The sequence below is a fragment of the Chlamydotis macqueenii genome, chromosome 3, assembly GCF_036417535.1.
Source record: "Chlamydotis macqueenii isolate bChlMac1 chromosome 3, bChlMac1.mat, whole genome shotgun sequence".
NCBI classification, from domain to species: domain Eukaryota; kingdom Metazoa; phylum Chordata; class Aves; order Otidiformes; family Otididae; genus Chlamydotis; species Chlamydotis macqueenii.
In genome coordinates this window covers 12,729,083-12,750,195 of record NC_141558.1, presented here as the reverse complement: position 1 = coordinate 12,750,195, position 21,113 = coordinate 12,729,083, and the positions used below count along the sequence as shown (strand labels likewise).

Sequence of the window (21,113 nt, the reverse complement as noted above, 5' to 3'; positions counted from 1 at the left end):
CAAAATGGAGATCAATAACTTTGACCATTAATCTATAACTCTTCTTCCAAGAGCAATTCATTTGCACTTATCTTAACATTAAATGAATCATTCTCTGGTGACTTTACTGATTATAAATGCAACCTGAGATGGCCACCATAGCCTAGGACAACCAATGTGAAGATAGAAAAGTCATGGAAGGGATTCATGCCCTCTACTCTGTAAAGCAGTACCAACAATTTCCCCTGGTCAAGATACAGAGAAGTGCCAAGAATCATCAAAAAACCCCACAAATTGTTTAAGTGATGTAAGGTTATATTGTTGTGGCATACAAGTGAAACATTTTAAATGCTTTTTAAATCAACTATAAATTGGATACATAAGGTGAACCTATTCTATCTCAGATCCAAAACTTTAAACGGGATGCTTCTCAACCTTTTTATGTTGTCTCTAAATACAAACAGTCTCAATGCTTACTGTACCAAACTTTTTATTATTTCAAACAAACTTCTGTACAAAAACATCATAGCAGGCAAAGAAATTCCGTGACTTCGGCAAACAGCATATGACAACTCGCAGAATGCTTTAAGGTTTACATTTTTATTATAAAGTGACAAATAACTTTCCTCTAGGATATTTAAAGATAAGACTTCATTCATTGTTTGACAGGTAATTGCAGATAAAGCATGTGTTAACTTCAGTTACCAAAGCTCAACAGAATGACCTGTCATCCACCTAGATTTACCTAACTGGAAGTGACTATGGACAAAGCAGGATTTCCCCTAATATACATTTGTAAATGTCCTGCCATTAAAAACGGAGTTTGTAAACAGTGCATTTACTACTGTGAAAAAGCAGTGTGATCATTGCTTCCAGAAAAAGAAAAAAACTAGTGTGATTTCTAATTCTGTTCCTGACAACACAGTGATCTGCTGCTACAACTGGAGATGTGTGACACGAACGCTGGAGTTGTGGTGCTGTCCAGTATCACGACATGTGTAACCTTGGCACCTACAGGTTCTGATCAGGCTCGAGAAACCTCATAGTGGTAGTTCTGCTCAGAAATAAACTCTAAGGCAATTCCTACTCCAAATAACTCATTACATTAATACTGTTGAAGGACTGAGTTCGATGACTCAATTTGTCACAGCGCAAATGAGTTTCAGCAGACCAAATGCATCTTTAGAGTCTTAAGGTAAAGTTTTTAGAAGTGATATGCGTGAAAATTCCAGTGAGAGCACACGAACCCTGATTTACGTACACAGGAAGAAGCAAACAGAAATCTGCATCTGTGCATAAGCACTGGAGTTTTCACACATACATGCAAGCAAAGTACACAAAATCAAACACATTTTCAGAACCTGACCTCTGCAAGAATATGTACAGCAATGGCATATCACCCAGAAGACACACTTAACAGAGCATGAGCACTTTGCTGCTTTTGGCAAAGTACTTCTATTCCATTTACTGGAAAAATTACTAGAAAGTAAGAACAAACAACTCTACAAGGAACTCAAATCCTTGAAGCATCAATCACATTTCAAAACTAAATGAAGAGCAGTCAGCTGATATATATTTCTGTGTTTACTCTGAATCATCTAACAAACAATACTATCAAGGAACCTGATGAAGTGCTTAAGAACAGCTCAGCTCTTAAAACTTATTTATACCATCCCTAGTCTGCTGAGGCTAATTCGACACTAGGGAAGCCTGCTGTTGCGGAAGGGCGTTCTGCTTTATACTGGTTTATATCAGCACAAATATTACTTACCAGGTAGAGCTGTCTGAAAGATAATGTTCACCATGATATATTTACACTGACAAACCTCTTCTAGTTAAGTCAAGGTGTTAGCATTTTCCTGTTCCTTTTTAAATCTAATAAAATTATACAGAATTTTCAAAATCTAGCAATGATCTTAAAACACATTTTCTGTTTATTTATACTGAATCTGAAAAAGGATATTAATTTTGTAAATGGTTGAAAGGTACAGGTTATACTTAACAGAAGAGGTATAATGACCTCTTTGCAATACATTTTTGGATGTCAGCCAGCACATAATCCTTAAAATTAGGTGGATCTCCACTTATTACAGGAAAGACAATATATTTTATGACAGTGATGAACATTCAGGTATTCTCCTATTCATACAAGTTTGTTGAGGTCCTAAAACTGACTCAAAAACTGTGCACATGTTCTTAAAACATATCCAATGAATTTTACTTTCTGTTATATTAACTTTCTCTTTCATTAAAGTTCCTCTTCTGTGATATCTTTGACATTTCAGTTTATTTTATTTCCATTTTGTGTTCACTACTACTTACTTCTCTGATAGAGAAGGTGTTTAAGGATTAAAATGCACAGATAAACTGTCGCAGCTGAAGTAAAAAAGTATTTTAAAAGTCAAAAGATAAAGGCTAGCATAAAAACTTAGGCTGCATATAAAGTCAGTCAGGTTATGAACAGATTCATATATTTTAGCAGTGTGAAGAAAATGGTTATGTAAATACACACAAGTATTAACATCAAACTGTATTAAATTATGTAAACATACACATCTTCTGTGATCAATACAAACATCTACTTGTCTCGGGATACTACTGCAGCATAGCTCGAATTTGTTTTGAAGTAGATTCATCATTCAGGTGTTTTGTAGTGAACCTAGAAATTACAAGTTAAAACAATATTTCATAAAATGAGCAGGTATTAGAAAAGTCTGAAAACTTCAGTGTCTGTTTTTGAAATCAGTGCAGTTCAATTACACAAAGGAGGAACTTAGAAGTTCCTCCAGTCATTGATCACTGGAATTTAACTGTTAATAGTCTGGTGCTCTTTATCTTCTAAATATCCCTTGCAATAACTTATTCTCTGTTAATAGCTGAAGTTAGTCCCGACTAAATAGTTTGCCTTCCATCTATGACATTGTCACAATTTTGGGTTGAAATGACCTCTTTTTTTCCAGGTAAAAGCCTCAAAAGACGTAAAAAAACATGGAAAGACATAAGCAATATGGTAAATACTAAAAGGACTTTGGAATCTAGATCGAATTTTGGCAAAATCTATAACCCTAATTTTAAGCAGCTTTCTTAAATGTCCTGTACCTTTACATCTTACAATGTACCATCACATAGAGGACTTTCTTTTTTTTTTTTTTCTTTATTTTGTAACCAGCAGGTTTGTTGGTGCTGAGTTACTCTTTTGGGAATATCTTGGTAGAACTGAAAAGCTTTAGTGTGTTTTTTCCATTTAAGTCCAAACATTCTCCGCTGCTTATGTTCATAGGGATCATCACATAAGCTCAAAACACACCTAATACCTGCAGGATTTAACTCCACATCAATTTTCATTCAAAAGGCATAATATGCAAATATGGAGGTGGTTATAGCTGCAGTTCTCACTCTATCCAAGCATTCAACAGCTAGAGAATTCAATAGAGCTCTGAAAAACTTGGTACTAAGACTGCCTTCTCAGCTTCAGAAGAGCGTCAGACCATAGTGTCTTGCTTCCCAAGGCAGCACCTTAAACACTTAGTTACAGGACTGAGATTTAGGATGCTCTTTCTTGAAGTTCTATCATTTAGCAAAATTAGAAAAAAAAAAAAAAGAGGTTATTAAATCACCGGGAAAGAGAGAAAGGAAGTATCAAGGGTTTGAGAAACAGAAATTCTACTCTTGGCTTCTAAAATGTTCTAGTTACTGGGGTATTTTATGTAACAAATCTTAGCTTAGATATACTGTTTATCTTTGATGCATTGTTTACCTTTTAGATGGCTAAGTTTTAGGCAATAAAATAAACATTACGTATATCTGAAGAAAGACATGATGGCTTCCAATATTAATAGTCATGGCTTATCAAAGTGAAATGAAATTAAAAGAAATGAATATTACTTAAAGAAAATCTCAGGTGATGAAGGCAAACCTGAAAGGACAATTTTCTTAATAAATCAAGCTTCTAAGGTGAAAAGTCTTCAATATAAAGAGACTGGGAGGAAAAAATAAAAAAAAAAGGAATTTGTCAAGGCTGAATCAAACAATGATTCCACACATACCTGAGAGCGTTCAGAAGTCCTTCCACAGTGTCAGGTGGTTGTTCCTTTAAAACTTTTATGCATCCCTTCATCTGGGAACAGAAGCATGCCACTATTGAACAATAATATATGAATTGCACTAGCTGAAAACAAGGAAAATTATACCAAAGACAGGCAGTTTTTTTTCCTACCGACTGTTAATGCTGCTTTATATGACACAATAAAAGCATTATAACATTTAAAAATTATCTTAAGTTAAAAATCTAACTTTTGAGAAAACAGCATCTACTTTATAAGCATTTGTAGATAGTAAATTATCCATATATATTTTAATTTGCACATGATTTCTCCAATTCCAACTTAAAAAAATCAAGAACAGCTAATATAAGCTAAAAAAAAAAAAGAGATTTTAGAAGAGTCCCACATGATTGCTGCTAACAACTATCAGAAGAGATGTTTCAAGTTGACTTTTATTTTTTTGCTTGCACAAAGAAGTTATTTTCAGCGTTCAGTTTTCAGTTGTAAACCTAACTGGTTATAACTTATGATTTGTTTCATAACTAGTGGTTATAAACTTAATCTGAGATAAGAACTCTATGATGTTGATTTTAAACACCAAACTGAAAGAACATCTTCATGGAGACTGAAAAAACAGGCTGAAACTCTGTCCAAATTTACAAAAGGGGAAATGAAGCAGAGAAAGCACAGGCAGAACTCATTTGGCTCACTATACAGACTCCAGTCAATAGAGAGATGAGAAATTCCTCTAACCTATTCACAATATACTTTCAGATGTAGTGAATCATGCCCCGGAAGTACCTATTTCTTCCTCTTGCTATGAAGACATTTAATAGGTATCCAGAAGTTAGTCTAGATTAATTCTATTTTATTTAAAGTAACAGATAAAAACATGGCAGAGTCAAGATTTAAACCTTCTCAAGTCACATTACAGTGCTAAATCTACATGCCAGTATTTTCTTTGTAGCTAAGGAGCAACTCTGCCTTATTATGAAAGTGCATGAATAAATACTTAACTGAAGCCAGGGTCCACGTATTTGCCACTAAAAATTATTTGGAAAATGTGACAGCCTCCTGTGCAACGACCAGCCTAACAATCACTGCTCATGGCTCAGTTGTCTCATTTCTACCTGGGAGACTAAACTAGCTATGCAAACAGTTCATCAGATGAAATTCTCAGGGTAGCAGCACATATTTTTAAGTGACACAGTTACCTCTCCTGAGCTAGAGAAACTCAAGACAATATTCACATCACTCAGTACAGGTTTACATGCCTCATCAGATCAGACAAACTCAAAGGAAATAAAAATTCAAAACATTTTTGTTAGAACCAGAATCCCTACAACAGTCAAAGAAGAGAAGCTGTTATGACATCTAAGCTAGGATCCCATAATTAACAGCTTGTAATAAAGTCTCCAGTCTTGAATCAGTAAGGGTAGGGTAATTTGTTCCACTGTCCTTGAAAATCTCTTGAAATGGTTCCCATAAAGTGACTAATTTGAAGAAAATAATTGTTTTTCACAGTAAAACAAACTTATAATTTGAAATATTATAAGATTTTTTTTAATTAGAGAAGATTCACTGAACTAATTAAGCAAATTAAAATTTGAGACCATGTACTCATTTTAAAAAACCGAGTCATACATCTCCTGCCTCCCACTTAAATCTGTTTAACTATCCTGTAAGATTACAGGGCTTTACATTAAATGTGAGAAACAAAGTACAAGCACTGTATATTTGGTCCTATCAAAATTTTACTCGTGTAGTCTCTGTAGGCAAGGGACTGAATTAGCAGTCAAGAAGTCTGCATTCAATTCCTGGGCTCTATCTGCTGCATGACCTTGAGCAAATCAATTCACCTCTTTGTGTCATATCTTCCCCTCTGTAAAACAGAGTCAAAGAGAAGCCGTGGTAAAATACTGATATCTGCAGATTAAAAATGCTAACGAAGACTTAGTGTTATGGCGTGCAATAACAGATATGGTTTTTTTTCTCTTTTGAAGTAGGCTCTCTTCTAAAGGGAAATATAGCATCTTTTTTCATGAATTACAGCTTATTTCTGCTGAAAGATGTGGCACATGAGATTTAGGTTTGTAAAACATGTAGCAAAAATAAGAGTACTTTTTTTGTGTGTGCTTGCAGTATCTCGGATGAAGAAACAAGTCTCATTTCCCTGTGACTGGTCATGCCTAAGCTAAAACTGAAGGCTCATTATCAACATTACAGCAGTAACATTTCAGTTCTGCTACTTCAGATCTCAGACACTGTCAAATATCTGCTTATTTACAACAGAACTACTCCCAAAGATGAGCATTTCAGCATAAATAAATTACATGATTAATAAAAAATTATGACCATAAAACTTATTCCAGGGTAGAGGTAATACAAAATTATTTTAGTGTAACCACACAGTTGACAGAAAAGCAGAGCTAACAAAGACAAATGAGTATCCGTGTCTGTAAGAATACAAAAGAAGGACTCATCCTTATTTTAATTTCAAACAAGCTGATAAAGTACACAGGTGAAGATAAATTCTAAGTTTTGCCACTCAAAAGTAATTAAAATGATTTACACAAAGTCATAAGCTTGTGCTAAAAAAAAAAAAAAAGCTGCAGACTAGTATTCTCAAACCTACAGAGTATTAAAGAAAAGTCACTCTTACATCAATCTTTGATGTCTTTGAGAAAGCTCCCACAGGATGAACGTGATCATACAGAATAATAACTCCCACCATTACTCGCATGCAGAACATAAGGGTCTCTTCACTGGTGAATCTACTCCTATACTCTCTGGAAAACAGAACAAAAGAAATAAACAGTCTTGACTTTTTATTGGACAATTTCGCAAACTAGACTATGAGTGCTTGAAATTTGAACTAAAATTGTGTTTTAAGGTTGAAGATGCATTTTAGTAAGTTTTTAAAGATCTTTGGATTGTATAAGTCCTTGTTAATTTAGAAGAATGGTTAGAAAGCAAATAGAGATACGTAAACCCCTTCTAATACTCCTTCATAGTTCAGATCCTCACTTCAGCAAAACGTCCATGATGACGACTTCATAGAAGACTTCCATAGTTCATGAAATGTGATAGAAACTGACCTTCTGTTTAATCTTGGAAACACAACACATCAGGAGTGCAAAGGAAAGCTAATATTTTTGCCTAAATTCCTATTTTGAAACAGTCAACATTTAAGTGGGATCTGATTTCAGCAGTTAGTAAGTTCAAGGACTCACCTATGTGGATCATACTCATGCCTCTTTCTCTCTCTCTCTCTCTCCCCCCTCACCCTGACCCCCATGTCCACAGACAACAACAACACAGGTTCACTGAGCATCTAACATGTGAAGGTTTACTAGACAGGACCAGACTGAACTAATTCCGAAGAGTTTTTCTTTGACTTTTCAATTCCAAAATAAGAATATGGATGGCACAGTTAAGACAGTCCCTACTGGCTCTAATGCCTGAAACCATCATCAGGAAATGAAAAACTAACTACAGTAGAGAAAAAAATACAGTTTTATGATTTGATTTTTGAAATACAGTTTTATGATTTTGAAAAAAAAGTTTACAATAACTTCAACATTTATTCCTTCACAGCATCATAACGTGACTAGATTAAAAGGCTACAGACATTTTAATGTGAAAATGCTTGATTATCCCACAATTAGAACTAAATATCAGATAATCTTCTGGTAGATGACTGGCACCTTTCTGTTTCTCTGCTTTTGTCAAAAAATGAGCTGACACATAAGGTTACTTTCCAATTAGTACCTCTATGATGTCCCAGGATTGTGAAATGAGTACCACAATAACCTCAGGAGTTCTACCCTTTACATGGCACCATGAACAAATGATTGCAAGACAGGAGGACTACCTTGACTCTATCTTGCATATCTGCTCCATGAAAAGAGATCTCTAACCTGGAAAACACTCCACTAAAGCACAGCCAAACAACAGCAACCCCAATAGCAACAGTAGTAGATATGAGCACAATTATACAGCTTCCATACAGCTGAACTTTCTCATATCCAGAATACAATGGCAGCATCCAAAAAAGATCTACTCAGAGGATTCTCAGAATAGTCCCAGTGTATCATTTGCAAAAGCGCTACTTGGAAGAGCCAATATCTTGTCCCTGTGTGTGCTAGGAATTGAGCAGCATGGGCAAACAAGAGACAGTAGTTGGCGTATGGTCCTGGTTAGAAAAAACACAGACACTGAAGCCTATGAGTGCGTAAGATTACATTTGTACTTTAATCTTTTGTTGAAATGCAGGCTGACCATGTAAGCTCTTCCTAACAAAACTCAATGCTGATTCATGAAAAATATCATAAGGTGGTTAAAATAGGAGGCTTCTTAATACTGGGTCATGGTTTGTATATAAAAGTGATGACAACTTAAGGCAAAGATACAGGAATTCATTTCGAAAAAACTGTGTTTATCCCAGATGGCTACTTAAAATACAATACAAATTATCTCATACAAGAAAAACAAGATTTAAGGTAGAACTTACGGTGTTTCCAACATGACTTTACATACACTGGCCATAGTACTTAGGCAGTCCGTTGTATTTTCAATTGGTAACGTTTTGTTCTAGAAGGGTTAAAAACAGTCAGTGTTCAGTAAACCATCTTATAAAATTAAAATCAAGAATGTCTGTGATAGACTTGTTTCCCCCATTACCTACTTCTGATACAAAATGTGTAGTTGCATTACTGAGTGTTTTCAGCATTGGTGTGGCTTCTGCATAAAACAGGGACATCCTATTGGCCATTTCATTGTTTACTTCATTCTCAATATCTAGCTGAAGAAAACATGAGAAAAAGTGGTCAGTCAAACTCTTTAAAATCTTGCCGGCAGCAAGAAAAAGATACAGTACATGCTCATGTCAGCAAGCAGATTGTAGCATGAATAGTTCCACTCTAATCACTTCATCCGGACTGCTGATTAACTCTCAGTGGGAAGGAGAGAACATGACAGCTAGTGAATCAAAAGAAAAAGCATTACCCTAAATGGTATAAATGCACACTGATAAATACCTCAGTGTGAACAACAGATCAGATTTTATTTACTTACATGCATGTTGTTTATTCTGTTGCGACTTATTGTCCGCCTATAATAACTGAAGTCGTTTTGAATTGCTGGGTTTCTCATCTTAGAGGAAGACAATAGGAAATAATCAGTTTCAGTTCAAAATACATGGGAAAAAAATCAGCAGGTATGAAAAGATTTTATTAACCTTAAGTTCATCAAAACGAAGAGTAAAATGCAAGATTTCTGCAAACTCTTTCGCTAGAGCCTGTTCCCTTTCCAGGTGCTGAGTTGGAGTATAAGGTGGGCAGGTCAAGGACTCCAATAAGCTCTGCAGGGCTTTCTCTGGATAAAAATCAGAAGCACAAATTCTATTCAGTCCACATTATGACAAAGTTTTAAGTATCTAAATATACTTTGTTTGAAGCGAAGGAACACTCTGAACATGCAGAGCCCTAACAGAAATGCTGCTTCTTACTATTCTAAGGTGAGAAACATTAGTCAAAGACACCTGCCTCTTCAGGCTCATTTTCTCTCCATTCCATATACCTGAGCTCTTTTCCCTTTTTATCATCCTTTATCTGAGTTCCCTATCAAAAATTCTAGACAAAACATTTTTCTTGCACTCAGATATTCAACTCTTTCTCTTTCATCTTCCCCAATTAGCCACCAGCTCAGTATAGAGATTATTCTGTCATCTCTGTTACTAAAAGTGTACTCTCAGGCACTGATAGCAATATAATTCAGCTCCTGCAGCTATAATTACTAGCATAACTCAAAAAGTGAAAGACTTAGTAAGTAGGATGTTGTAGAAGAATCCCCGTGCATTGGGAGCTCTCTCACTTCATACATACACTTTTCCACACTGGTTCTCTTCCAGAGGCTTAGTTCAAGGAGTAATTACATCATTTTTGGGGTTCACAGGGATGACAAAGTCAGTGTAAAAAATGCTCAAATTTGGATTTTTCACCCTGTGAGAGACTTTGTTAATACCCTTCTCTCCCTGTTATCCCCGGTTTTAATGTTATTGGTTTACATTCCTTGTAAAACTCTGAAGGATGCAGATTACAAAAAAAAAAAAAAAAAAAAAAATTGCATTAGTACAACATGGACCATTTAAGTGCAGAAGAGTGGCAGGCACCAGAGATAAAGTTATAGTTTTATCACGTTCTTTGCTTGCACTCCATTTAGATAATACAAATTTATTTTAAGTGACAAACTAGCAACCTATCATAATTTTGAAATTAAATTAAGATTAAAAATATGCCTTGATAAATGTAATCACAGTTAAATGTCTGTGGATATCAAACAGAAAGAGTAATAAAGAATAAATAAATAAATAAATAGATTTATTTTAAAGTCTATGGAAAAATACATTTCCTGTTTCTTTATATATAAAGTACTCTAATAAACAGACCTACTAAAACATGGCTCACCTAATCTGAGTGAAAACTCATAAAAGCGTTTCAGCCTTACAACCAGAGGACATACTGAATTCCATGCTTTTTCTTGCAACTGGATATCATTGGGATTTTGTATTGCCTGAAATGAAAATGTTACTGTAAAGAATTGTGATATATGAATAACAAGCAAAAGGTGGCTTGGAAGTTTTCTACTACGTTATTTTAGAAAGTAAATACTGTAAAACATGGAACAATTATGAAAAATTACATTGCACATGAATAGGAAATTAGTAAATCAAAAAAATACCATGTTTTCCACCTTTCCTCTCCTCCTGTAACATAGTGATTTAGAACTATTAAATCCAACGCACCACTGACATACAGAAATATCTTTTAACATATCCTTTGGGGAGCAAAACTCTTGTAGAAGCATCAGGTAAGACCTTTTGTATGACTACTGGTTGCAGAAATTGCCTTTTTTTTTAAGGTTTTGATGCTTTCAAAATCTTCAACATATTCAGGTTCTTAAGTAACCACCAGCTCTCGCTAACAGTAACTGTGAAGCTGATGCAGGAAGAGGTTTGGTCAGCTGAGAAAAGTTTTAAGTTACAGTTCAGAATTGTACTTTGGGACCAGTTTCATAGAATAAGATGCCTGCAAAGTGGATGTAAGGTTATAATTTACTGTGATTCATTATTTCACTTACACAGATGAACAACTATTTTCAACTTCTTTTTAAAGTGTATTTCTGACTTCTGAGTAATATTTCTTCCACATCCTCAACTCTGACTTCTACCATAAGATATATAAAATAAGGTATACGAAATGATGTTTCTCAAAGTGAAAAATAATTACTAATTACTAATAGTTAACATAGAGAAAGTTCCAATAGCCATCATTTCATGATTTCACATTAGGGCTTTATGTTCAATCTCACACATAATTTGTAACATATTTTCTAACTACCATTTTAATGAAGATTTTCATGTCATTTCATAGAATGTGCTTGGATACAGAACAGAAGCAAGGAACACATTGAGTTGGCTTGATTTTGCTTTCAGAGAACTGTCATTAATTTTAACAAACATACATCTCTAATTTCTTGTCCAGCTCCTTTGTAAGCCTGAAGGTCTGCAAGCATACTTTCCGAGTCCTGTAAAACTGCACTGATTTGGTTCCATACCTCCCTTTCTCCATCTGTGGGCTGTGCATCTAAGAAACAGAAAAGCAAAATCCACGAAGTCAAAAGGTAGCTGCAATACAAATGGCAAGATTACTCAGTTCCGCTTAACAACAGTATATCCAGCTTGACTATGTGTAATTCCACTCTGATGTGTTTTTTTAAAATATACAATTATACTGCACTGCCATTCTGCTAACATCTAACTTTTTGCTTTTTATAGCAAGGAAGAAAAAACAGTAGTTTTTGTATGCTCTGGCTCATAATGCCTCTCCTCAAAATGCAGCATTTTCAAGTGAAGCAGAATCATACAGCAATATTATGAGAAAAGAGGATAATGCATCAGTCCTTTAGTAAAACTGCCCCTCTCTTTCATGAGCTCCACAGTTCAATTACAAAGAATTGTTCACTTCTTGCAGCTTGGGGATAAAATCAGACCTTTCAGTGGGAGGAGCAGTGGGATATTACACCACTTGGAGTATCTTCCAGGCTTCCTTAACCAGGGTAATTTATTTCTCCTTTTGTAAAACACAGATACAGTACTGTTAAAAATAAACATTCTTCTTATGTATGTCAGAGATCACTCCTGCTACTAAAATAAACCGAGCTCTGTCAATGATCAGTTTTCAGGATGGGAGTGACCTGCAGACCTCCATTGTTCAGAGAAATTACATTTGGAAGTAGATCAATTTTCCCATTCAAATCCCACCCAATGGGATTTTCACAGCAGTGTGACACCAGGGAGTGATGATATCCCTAGAACATCAAAATGCAGAGATCTTCTGCATTTTGCTTTCAAACATAAAGACGACTGGCATAGACTAAGACTGGATGACCTATCTATAGAATTGCAGTCAGTATTTGTAGAAACAATCACACTGTTCCAGCAGATCTCTACAGACAGAATTCTATTGTTTTTCCTTAAATTTGTATTACCTTGTAAAGATAGAATTTTAATTTTACGGGAAGAAAAAAAATACTTTGAAGGTGAATCTTAGGACTTAAGAACTATTTGTTTGAATTAAAAGCAAAGAGTTCAAAACAGTTCAAAACTCACTGACTAGGAAATGCTACACACCTCTACATTAATAGACAAGAAACATTAAAAATAGTTTTTCTATTTAGTCTCCTTAAGAAATGAGACACAGGTTTCCACCCATGTATCAGTATGGGATTTAGTTACCCATGCTCCATTAGAAACAAATGAAGTGGTTCACTGTGGAAAGTAGGGAAGGAGCAGGCATTCTCCCCACGACATTTCGGGTTAGGATAATTTGTTTAAATGTGTCGAGTTATGTATGGACCTTGCATGAACCAGACACAAACGGCTGAGATTTACATGTCTGTAGCTCTGAAGCAACTAATACTTAAAATCTTTCCTACATTCCTATGTCACCATGAGTCCCAAGAGACTGGGCACATGAAACAATACTGATTTGACTTCCCTCTTAGTCTGAAAGTTTTCCCTAATCTTGTTTAAAAGACAGAACAAGTCAAAGTAAAAATAAGCTGGGCTTACTGAGCTGGGTTTTATATCCCAGACCCTTCAGGTAACTAAAAAATTCTATTATCCTTCAAAAAGCAAGGGAAAGTAGGACCAAAGGGAAAAACTAACCCAAACGGGAAAATCCCAGCTGGGACGCGGCAGTTGAACCAACCTATTAATCACATCAGGTTTACAGTGTCACTGACTGGTTCTTTCCCCAAGCTGCAAGAAGTCTCAGGTATACACCATAAGGGGTCTGTCACCTTGTGATAAAGAAACTAAACAGTACAGGCTTTTGAGTTTAACAAAGAAAGTTTTAATCTTGCTAAACAGTTACATGCCATAGAACAACAGAGTAGAGGGAAGGTAGGAGTCACCTATAAATCACTATCCGTATTTTAATAGTTAAATAAATGTTAATTAAAATAACATTTTCAGCAACTATTAAGACAGAAAAGAGAATAAGTAATTTATTAGTACAGTTCATGAGTGTAAAATTTGCATGTTCAGGTCACCTGAAGCATAGGTTGGTTAACAAGGTATTTCTACGTCACTTTTTACAATTTATTTGCTTTAAAAAACATTAGCCCCTAATAGAAATGTAAACACTACAGGCTGCTCAGCACTTTGGGACTTAAACATGGCCTTTAGTTACACCCTTTATTGTTCGACTTTTTCAAATTTCCCAATGCATCTTTTGGGGATGGTTGAATATTTGAAACCCATTGAGCTTTGTAGTATCCCAGCACTGGGGGAAGCAGGAGTGGGGGGAAGGCAGGTGGGCGGAAGAGGGAAAGAAAGGGAAGGGAGAGGAAGAGGACTGCAAAGGCTACAGAGCAACAGGCTTAGCTTGCATTTGCAGAAGCAGTTTATATTTATGCTGAAAGTGTTTAGCTTAAAAATAAAGGTAGGAGGGATGATTCAGGCTTTTTTAAAAAATAAACCATGCATCTTACTTATGAAATATATGTTATGCAAACAGATGTTCTGATAAGATCATGGCCATGTTTCAAAAGGGATTTTACTTTAAGATCTTGCCAAAAATGGTCAGCTAAAATACCTGTAATTGATCAGTTTGAAATGTTCATCCTGCTATCAACAAAATAATAACAATAGCCACAACAACTGACAGGAATATAGACTTCCTCATGACAGATTTTGGCTTTTAAAATTGGTGTTCTGTTCCAACAATACCACAGCTTATTTCTCTGTGCCGAGTGAAAAAATACCATTCCTGAATCACAGTGTGGAGTCACTGCTTGGCAGTGCTCACCTCTTCTCCCCTTACCTCGAGAGAAACAGCATGAGCTAAAGGAATTTGAGCCCATTTATAAATAAACTGTAGCCACTCACTAATCCACATTGAATGCAAGCCCTCTCAGAATAAGTCACCATAATCACCGGACCTACTGCTTTTCAAGTGTGAGATTTTACAGTACCCATGAATTCAGAGTACAAAATAGGAAACCCTTTCATCTCCCTTTGCCCAAGTGTTTCCAATGCAAACCTTAAACTTGACAACTAAATGAATCCTCTATCAAATTAATTCAAGAGTCAGACCAGGCTTGACTCTTCCATATATGGATTCTACCAGCAAATTTTAATTTAGAAAGAAAAAAATTTAGCTCTGGAGAGAAATGTGTCATTCCATTGGCTCCATCAGAAACAGCCAGGATATAATTCATTCATTTCATGAACAAATGCTCTCTTTCATCTTTACACATGGTCTCTTCCATGTTTTGGATGGGGCTTCAGACTTCATAAAAAAAAAAAAAACAGGAGGAAAGCTGGACCCACTACAAACCATTTGTGTATGTATTAAATATTTCAGGTGCACGATGGGGTGTGAAGGTGGAATCATCATTCTTTGCTTAGAAAAATATTTGTCATTTGTTTCAAAAAAACCCTTAGCAGCGCAAGCTATCTACCTTGCTCTTCACCAAGTATACATTAGAAAAACCATAGAAACTGCTACGTAAGAAAGATACCAGTACTCATAGGACAAGATTAAATATAAAATGAATAGATATGGAGCCTTTACCAATACAAAATCAAGTATAACAATATCTCAGTAGCTAATTTTTATGAAGTACAACAATATCTCAATAATCAACTTTAATGAAGAGATAACAAGACAGTACTTGGAGAGCTTCCAACCCATACTCCCTTTCTGTATCTGAAACGCAGACCAAAAACACAGAACTTTATTCCACCCTCAGTCAAACTGATGGCAAGTTAAGAGGATTCCCACTGAAGCTGGTTAGTACTTGCACTTCACTGAATGTAGGATCATATTTGTCAAAAACATCATAATCACCTGGCCTCAACAGCCTACCAAAAGAATAGTGAGGAAAACAAGATGTCTTAGAGGCTCTGCTTTCAGCTTTTCTTGTCCTGTCCACTCCTGAATGTGGTGAATAATTCCACCAGCCACTGACAGCAAGTTAGAGAGCAGTGTGTGTGTATATATGTGTGTGTGCACGTTACAGTATGACGCTAAAGTCCTATTTTAGCTTTGTTACCACAACAATGATTTTTCCCATTCCAATCTGGGACAAAATTAGACGAAAAGCTGGTTTATGTCCTTAGAAAAGATAAAAGGCATTACAACTACAGTGAATAATGCATTTTAGAAGGTATCAGAACCTGCTATACTCCATATATTAAAAAGAACAGTATTAGGTAGAAACAGTACCTCATCCAGTCTACACTGCAGTTTTGAATTTCATCCTTTCTAAACAAGCTAGAACAAAGTCAAGGTCCCTCAACTGTTTAATACTTGGTATGGGCACGGTGCTGTGCCAGGGATATTAGTGCCAGGCTTCAGCTCCGCAGAGCCAATGCAGCTGAAGCTCCAACGGAGCCAGAGCTTCTTGCTTAGGACATGCTCTGCAGCGCGGGAGACGAGTTTAATCTCCCACAGACTGGATACAGATCACGTCTCCAGCCTTGCTGCCTGTCGAGTGAGGGTATTAATTAATATCCTATTATGGAAAAAGTGGGCAGTTGCTTTGCTGCCAGATGTGTTCTTAAAATAGACACTTTTAATCATACATGAACACTGATAACTGAAAATTTAATGAATCTTCTGGGGATGGGGGAGGGAAATCCTAGAAAATAAGTGTCCTTGATTGTTAAGGGGGAGGGATTAAATTAGGATCAGGTAACGAGTCCACCTAGCTGACATTTAGGAAAAAGAGGGAACTTGCTTAGGTTAAGGTTAGAGAGTTTGGTCTTATAAAAGGTATTTGTATCTGAGGAGAGGACAGAAATGAAAGTGTCAATTAAGGACACTTCCTCCCAATAATCTATAACCTTTAGTCTTTTAGCTTCAAAACAAATTGTTGGTATCTCAACTTTCAAATTATTCCCAAGAATTCACGTGGAACTATTTGTTAATTTTGCCTGTAAAAGGCCCTCTATGGGCAGCAGTAATTTGACAATAGATTTTCTGAAAAAAAAGTACACTCATAAGCTGCTATGGAAAGAGCCTCAAATACCCCAGGATTCATTTACCTGTGACCAATTTAAACAAGGTCAAGATACAATGAACAAAACAGTTCCTGAACTGCCAAAATCCATTTCAAGAGGATTCATCCTATGGGCTCATGAAATCCTGAAATCCACAGACTCTTAAGACTTGCCAGGCACTCACTAACATTATTTTTGAGTTGAGAGCTAAAAAGGAATTAAGGCAAAGTAAGTGATATATAATAAATTCCAATACAGAGCAGTTTGGATAAGAATGCCCACACTGAGATACAAGTGTAAAACAGCAATAGGGTTCATTTTCTAGGAATGAAGAGATTCTTTTTCTTTATGTAAACCTTTCAGTAGACCTTAAAGAAAAGAGTTTTTTTTCAGCATTTGGCTGAATGCATATAGTTTGCATTTCACCTGAAAGAAAAGGCTTTTTCACCTCCATAGGAGAACGGTATTCTCCACATCACTCGCTGAAGTTACCACAGCTCCCATTTGTCCCTCTTTGCTTTCAAGGCTGGACTGAATGGATTTTCAAATTTCTTCTCCTTGAACAGATCCAGAGTAACTTTCTAATTCTAAAATGATCACCGGAGGGCATACAGAACTGCTTTTGCTACACAGTATTAACTGAAATTAATGCTGGATTCAAGCTTTTTCAAGTATGACCATGAAACTTGGTTCCCACTTTGGAATCAGGAATAATGCCAGTAAAAGCTGTTATAAGAATTGCAACTGATGATACAGATAACTATAGAAAAGAAGAGGAAAAAAGAAACTATTAAAAAAATTGTAGCCTAAAATTTTCTAAGAAAAGATGAAAATAGTTACTTAACAAAAGAAAACCTGGAAGGTGAAATTTTGAAACATACTTCTTTTTCTTTCATGATTCTTTCCCATTTTCAAATACAGCACAAGGCAGAATTTGAAAAAAAAAAAAACTGCACACCTTTGAATTAGTTGAAAAAAAACGTAGTTTTTCTAAGTGTTCCTGTTATTATTGGTCCATTTTTTTACACTTTTTAGGTTTTGATAGTGGGGGGCTACAGGGGTGGCTTCTGTGAGAAGCTGCCAAAAGCTTCCCCCATGTCTGATGGAGCCAATGCCAGCTGGCTCCAGGATGGACCTGCTGCTGGCCAAGGCCGAGCCCATCAGCAATGGTGATAGTGTTTCTAGGGTAACAGATTTAAGAAGCGAGGAAAAAACCTGCGCAATGGCAATTGCAGCCAGAGAGAGGAGTGAGAATGTGTGAGAGAAAAAGCCCTGCAGACACCAAGGCCTGTGAAGAAGGAGAGGGAGAAGGTGCTCCAGGCGCCAAAGCAGAGATTCCCCTGCAGCCTGTGCTGCAGCCCATGGTGAGGCAGGCTGTCCTCCTGCAGCCCATGGAGGCCCACGGAGGGGCAGAGATCCACCTGCAGCCCATGGAGGACCCCATGCTGGGACATGGGAAGCCCACGCTGCAGCAGGCTCCTGGCAGGGCCTGTGTCCCTGTGGAGAGAGGAGCCCATGCAGGAGTGCTGGCAGCACTTTTGACACTGTTGGGGACCCATGCTGGAGCAGTTCATGAAGAACTGCAACCCATGGGAAGGATTCATTCGAGAAGTTCATGAAGGACTGTCTCCTGTGGGAGGGACTCCACACTGGAGCAGAGGAAGAGCGTGAGGAGTCCTCCCTCTGAGGAAGAAGGAGTTGCAGAGACAATGTGTGATGAACTGACTGCAACCCCCACTCCCTGTCCCCCTGCGCTGCTCAGGGTGGAGGACGGAGAGAAAATGGGAGTGAAGTTGAGCCTGGGAGGAAGGGAGGCATGGGGGGAAGATAATAATCCAATAATTTAATAAAAATAAATGGATCTATTTCTCATTATCCTACTCTGATTTGATTGGCAATAAATCAGTTTCCCCAAGCCGAGTCTGTTTTGCCCGTGACGCTAACTGCTGAGTGATCTCCCTGTCCTTATCCCATGAAGCTTTCATCGCATTTTTCTCCCTATCCAGCTGAGGAGGGCAGCGATAGAGTGGCTTTGATGGGCACCTGGCAATCAGTCAAGGCCAACCCACCCCGCTGTCATTCATGATGGGTGCAATCGTGTGTTTGTACGTTTCAATCCTAGCATAAGGTACAAGACTATGTGACAAAGCATCACCCACGGGATGACCCCTTTGGAGCAGCACAGACTAAACTGACTGTCAAATGAATGTAAGACCCGAATGTTATTTTCCCACTTTCTTTATGTAAACACTTGTTTTACTTTTGACCAACATCAGGCCATAAAGGCTCTGATTTTTGAGATATGGAGACAGACTGTATCTGCTCTACTCCTGCTTATGAGGAAGAAGGCTGTTTCTGGTTTTTAAGCAATATTTGTGTGGCACACTGTATGCAGAGCAAGAAGAAGTACGTCACACACTCTCCTTTCGGGCACAATGCATAACAAATGAAGAGCAGCAAAAAAAAATACCAGGGCAGGTGTATCCAAAAAATCTGTAAACATTTCAGAACTAGTGCTGATAGATTTACTTTGAGATTTCAGCTTCTGACTAATGAAAAAGTGCACAAAAACTAGAAAGCAATATCCTGATGCAAATTATGAAACACAGTGAACACATCAACTCAACACACCCCTCATCCTCTGAATGGCCAACTGTAGCGACCATTTTCATCCAGGAACTTGAACTAAAAACTAAGCCCACAGAATGTCACACGTCCAGCAAGCATGCAAGCAGGCTCCTATCCGTGTCCACAAAGACTGTCCTTTTACACCGTACAACGGCTAATTAAAAGAGACCAAAGCGTGCCGCTACAGGCATCTTTAGTCACATCCCTTTGACATAACACAGATTTAATGCCATCAAAACCTTCAGGATTTATTTCACAAGTAAAACAATTTAACTTATTGCTCAGGAGTGTCAAACTCACTGAAATTTGGGGATGACAGTTTTCTTCTTCTACAGGTAGACATGCCTGACTAGTGAGCCGAAATGCTTGCACTGGCCACTGTCACCTCCTCTGGGAGAGGGTGCTTCACCCGATGCAGTTCTTGAGGGCAGCGCACTTTTGGAAGAAAATCAACCTTCGCAGTCAAGGCAATAAAACAGATATTTTCCCCTCTCACCACCACCTCTGCTCCGCCAAGGCTCCCCACTGCCAGACCACCCGTTCCCTGCCAAGCCTTCAGCCTGGGTCAGGAGTACTTTCCTGCAACGCAGGACATGACGGGGCTGATTAAACTTGGAAGCTCACAGCAGCTGAAAACCTTCGTAATAGCTTGGCAAAGCCACAGAGCACTACAGAAGCCTTTGAAAGTTTGATATCAAAAAAATACACGGTGGTTTGGATAAACGTTTGACATTCTGGGTTTACAATTAAATTCTCAAATGATACAGACAGAAGAGAAAAAGGGATGCACAGCTCGCAGAACCTAGTCCTAAACTCAAACTAACCAATTAACTTTTTTTCATCATTTGAAACTGATTCTTCATAATGAAGTAAGAAAGGTCTAGATGAGAAGATTAAGATATGTGCAAAGTTATACTCATACAGTCTAGCTCCCATCCAAGAAAGCATGTTTGAACAATTTCATGATATTTAACTATCTGTTTAAATTACTTTTTTGAACCAGTGCTTCAGAGTGCACACATACATACAGCTTCATATGTCAGTAACTTTTTTTTTTTTTCCCAGAAAAACAACTCAGGAATAAATTATTCAAGAAAATTATTTCAAGGTGATAAAATGTGTGTCTAATCACCTGAAATTCTCTCTTACTGCTTCAAATTAAAGTTATTTTAAGACCACTAGCTTCTCTCAAAACTTTTTTTTTTTTTTTAGCATAAAGGTATTAAGAGACAAAACACCACACGCTGTTAGCATTTATAAATAAAAAGCATTTCACGTAAGTAGTGGAGTAAGATAAAACCCATATTTGAGGATTTGATGACCAGTTTTGAAGACAATGTCTAGAAGTACATGCAGGGAAACTATAAGAGCAAAAGTGAAATAGCTTTGAATCAGATATAGATGTGCCAAAGCAATCAGAATGCGAAACACTGTTTTGCAAACTGATAACCATGCAATTAAGAGAGATGCAATCAAGCACATACACTTTGATCACTTCACTACTTTTTAGAAACTGTAATAATCCCAGTTAAATAATCACAGAACCAGGTAAAAATAGTGCCACCTCCACTGCTTGTATTTTTTCAGCTTTTTATTTCTATTTCCAATATGCATTTGCTTTCAAGGAAGCAACATAAAGAAATTTGGTTTTAATATTGATTTGTTAAAGAAAGCTGAGGTGCAGTTCATCCATATGTAAATTTAACAATGGCTCATCAATGTTCTGAAACTAATTCAAGGTAAGGTTTTACTTGCCTGTCTACTATGCTGCCCCCTTTTCTGCTCAGAATGAATTTAAGTGTAATTTTGTATGCTTTTATAAATATCAAACAGTAATATTCAGCTGAAGTGTAATTTGATTTGTTTGCAAATCCCTTTTGAATTGCTTTATG

At 36.9% G+C, this 21,113-nt stretch overlaps 1 protein-coding gene across 7 annotated transcripts in view; it reads right to left on the bottom strand.

The window, feature by feature from the left end:
* Positions 1 to 452: 452 nt before the first annotated feature.
* CYRIA (CYFIP related Rac1 interactor A) overlaps positions 453 to 21,113 on the bottom strand; it is a 59,957-nt gene continuing 39,296 nt past the window's right edge. For 6 of the 7 annotated variants that reach the window (XM_086745183.1, XM_086745185.1, XM_086745182.1 and 3 more), the window contains 9 exons: positions 11,547 to 11,668; positions 10,490 to 10,595; positions 9,262 to 9,398; positions 9,099 to 9,176; positions 8,710 to 8,826; positions 8,536 to 8,615; positions 6,685 to 6,811; positions 4,026 to 4,096; positions 453 to 2,638 (listed from right to left, as the gene is read on the bottom strand). In XM_086745183.1, coding sequence (XP_086601309.1) covers positions 2,575 to 2,638; positions 4,026 to 4,096; positions 6,685 to 6,811; positions 8,536 to 8,615; positions 8,710 to 8,826; positions 9,099 to 9,176; positions 9,262 to 9,398; positions 10,490 to 10,595; positions 11,547 to 11,668 — 902 coding nt within the window. In that variant the 3' untranslated portion in view covers positions 453 to 2,574. Of the gene's footprint in view, positions 2,639 to 4,025; positions 4,117 to 6,684; positions 6,812 to 8,535; positions 8,616 to 8,709; positions 8,827 to 9,098; positions 9,177 to 9,261; positions 9,399 to 10,489; positions 10,596 to 11,546; positions 11,669 to 21,113 lie in introns of all 7 variants that reach the window. The other variant, XR_015258194.1, reaches the window with a different exon arrangement.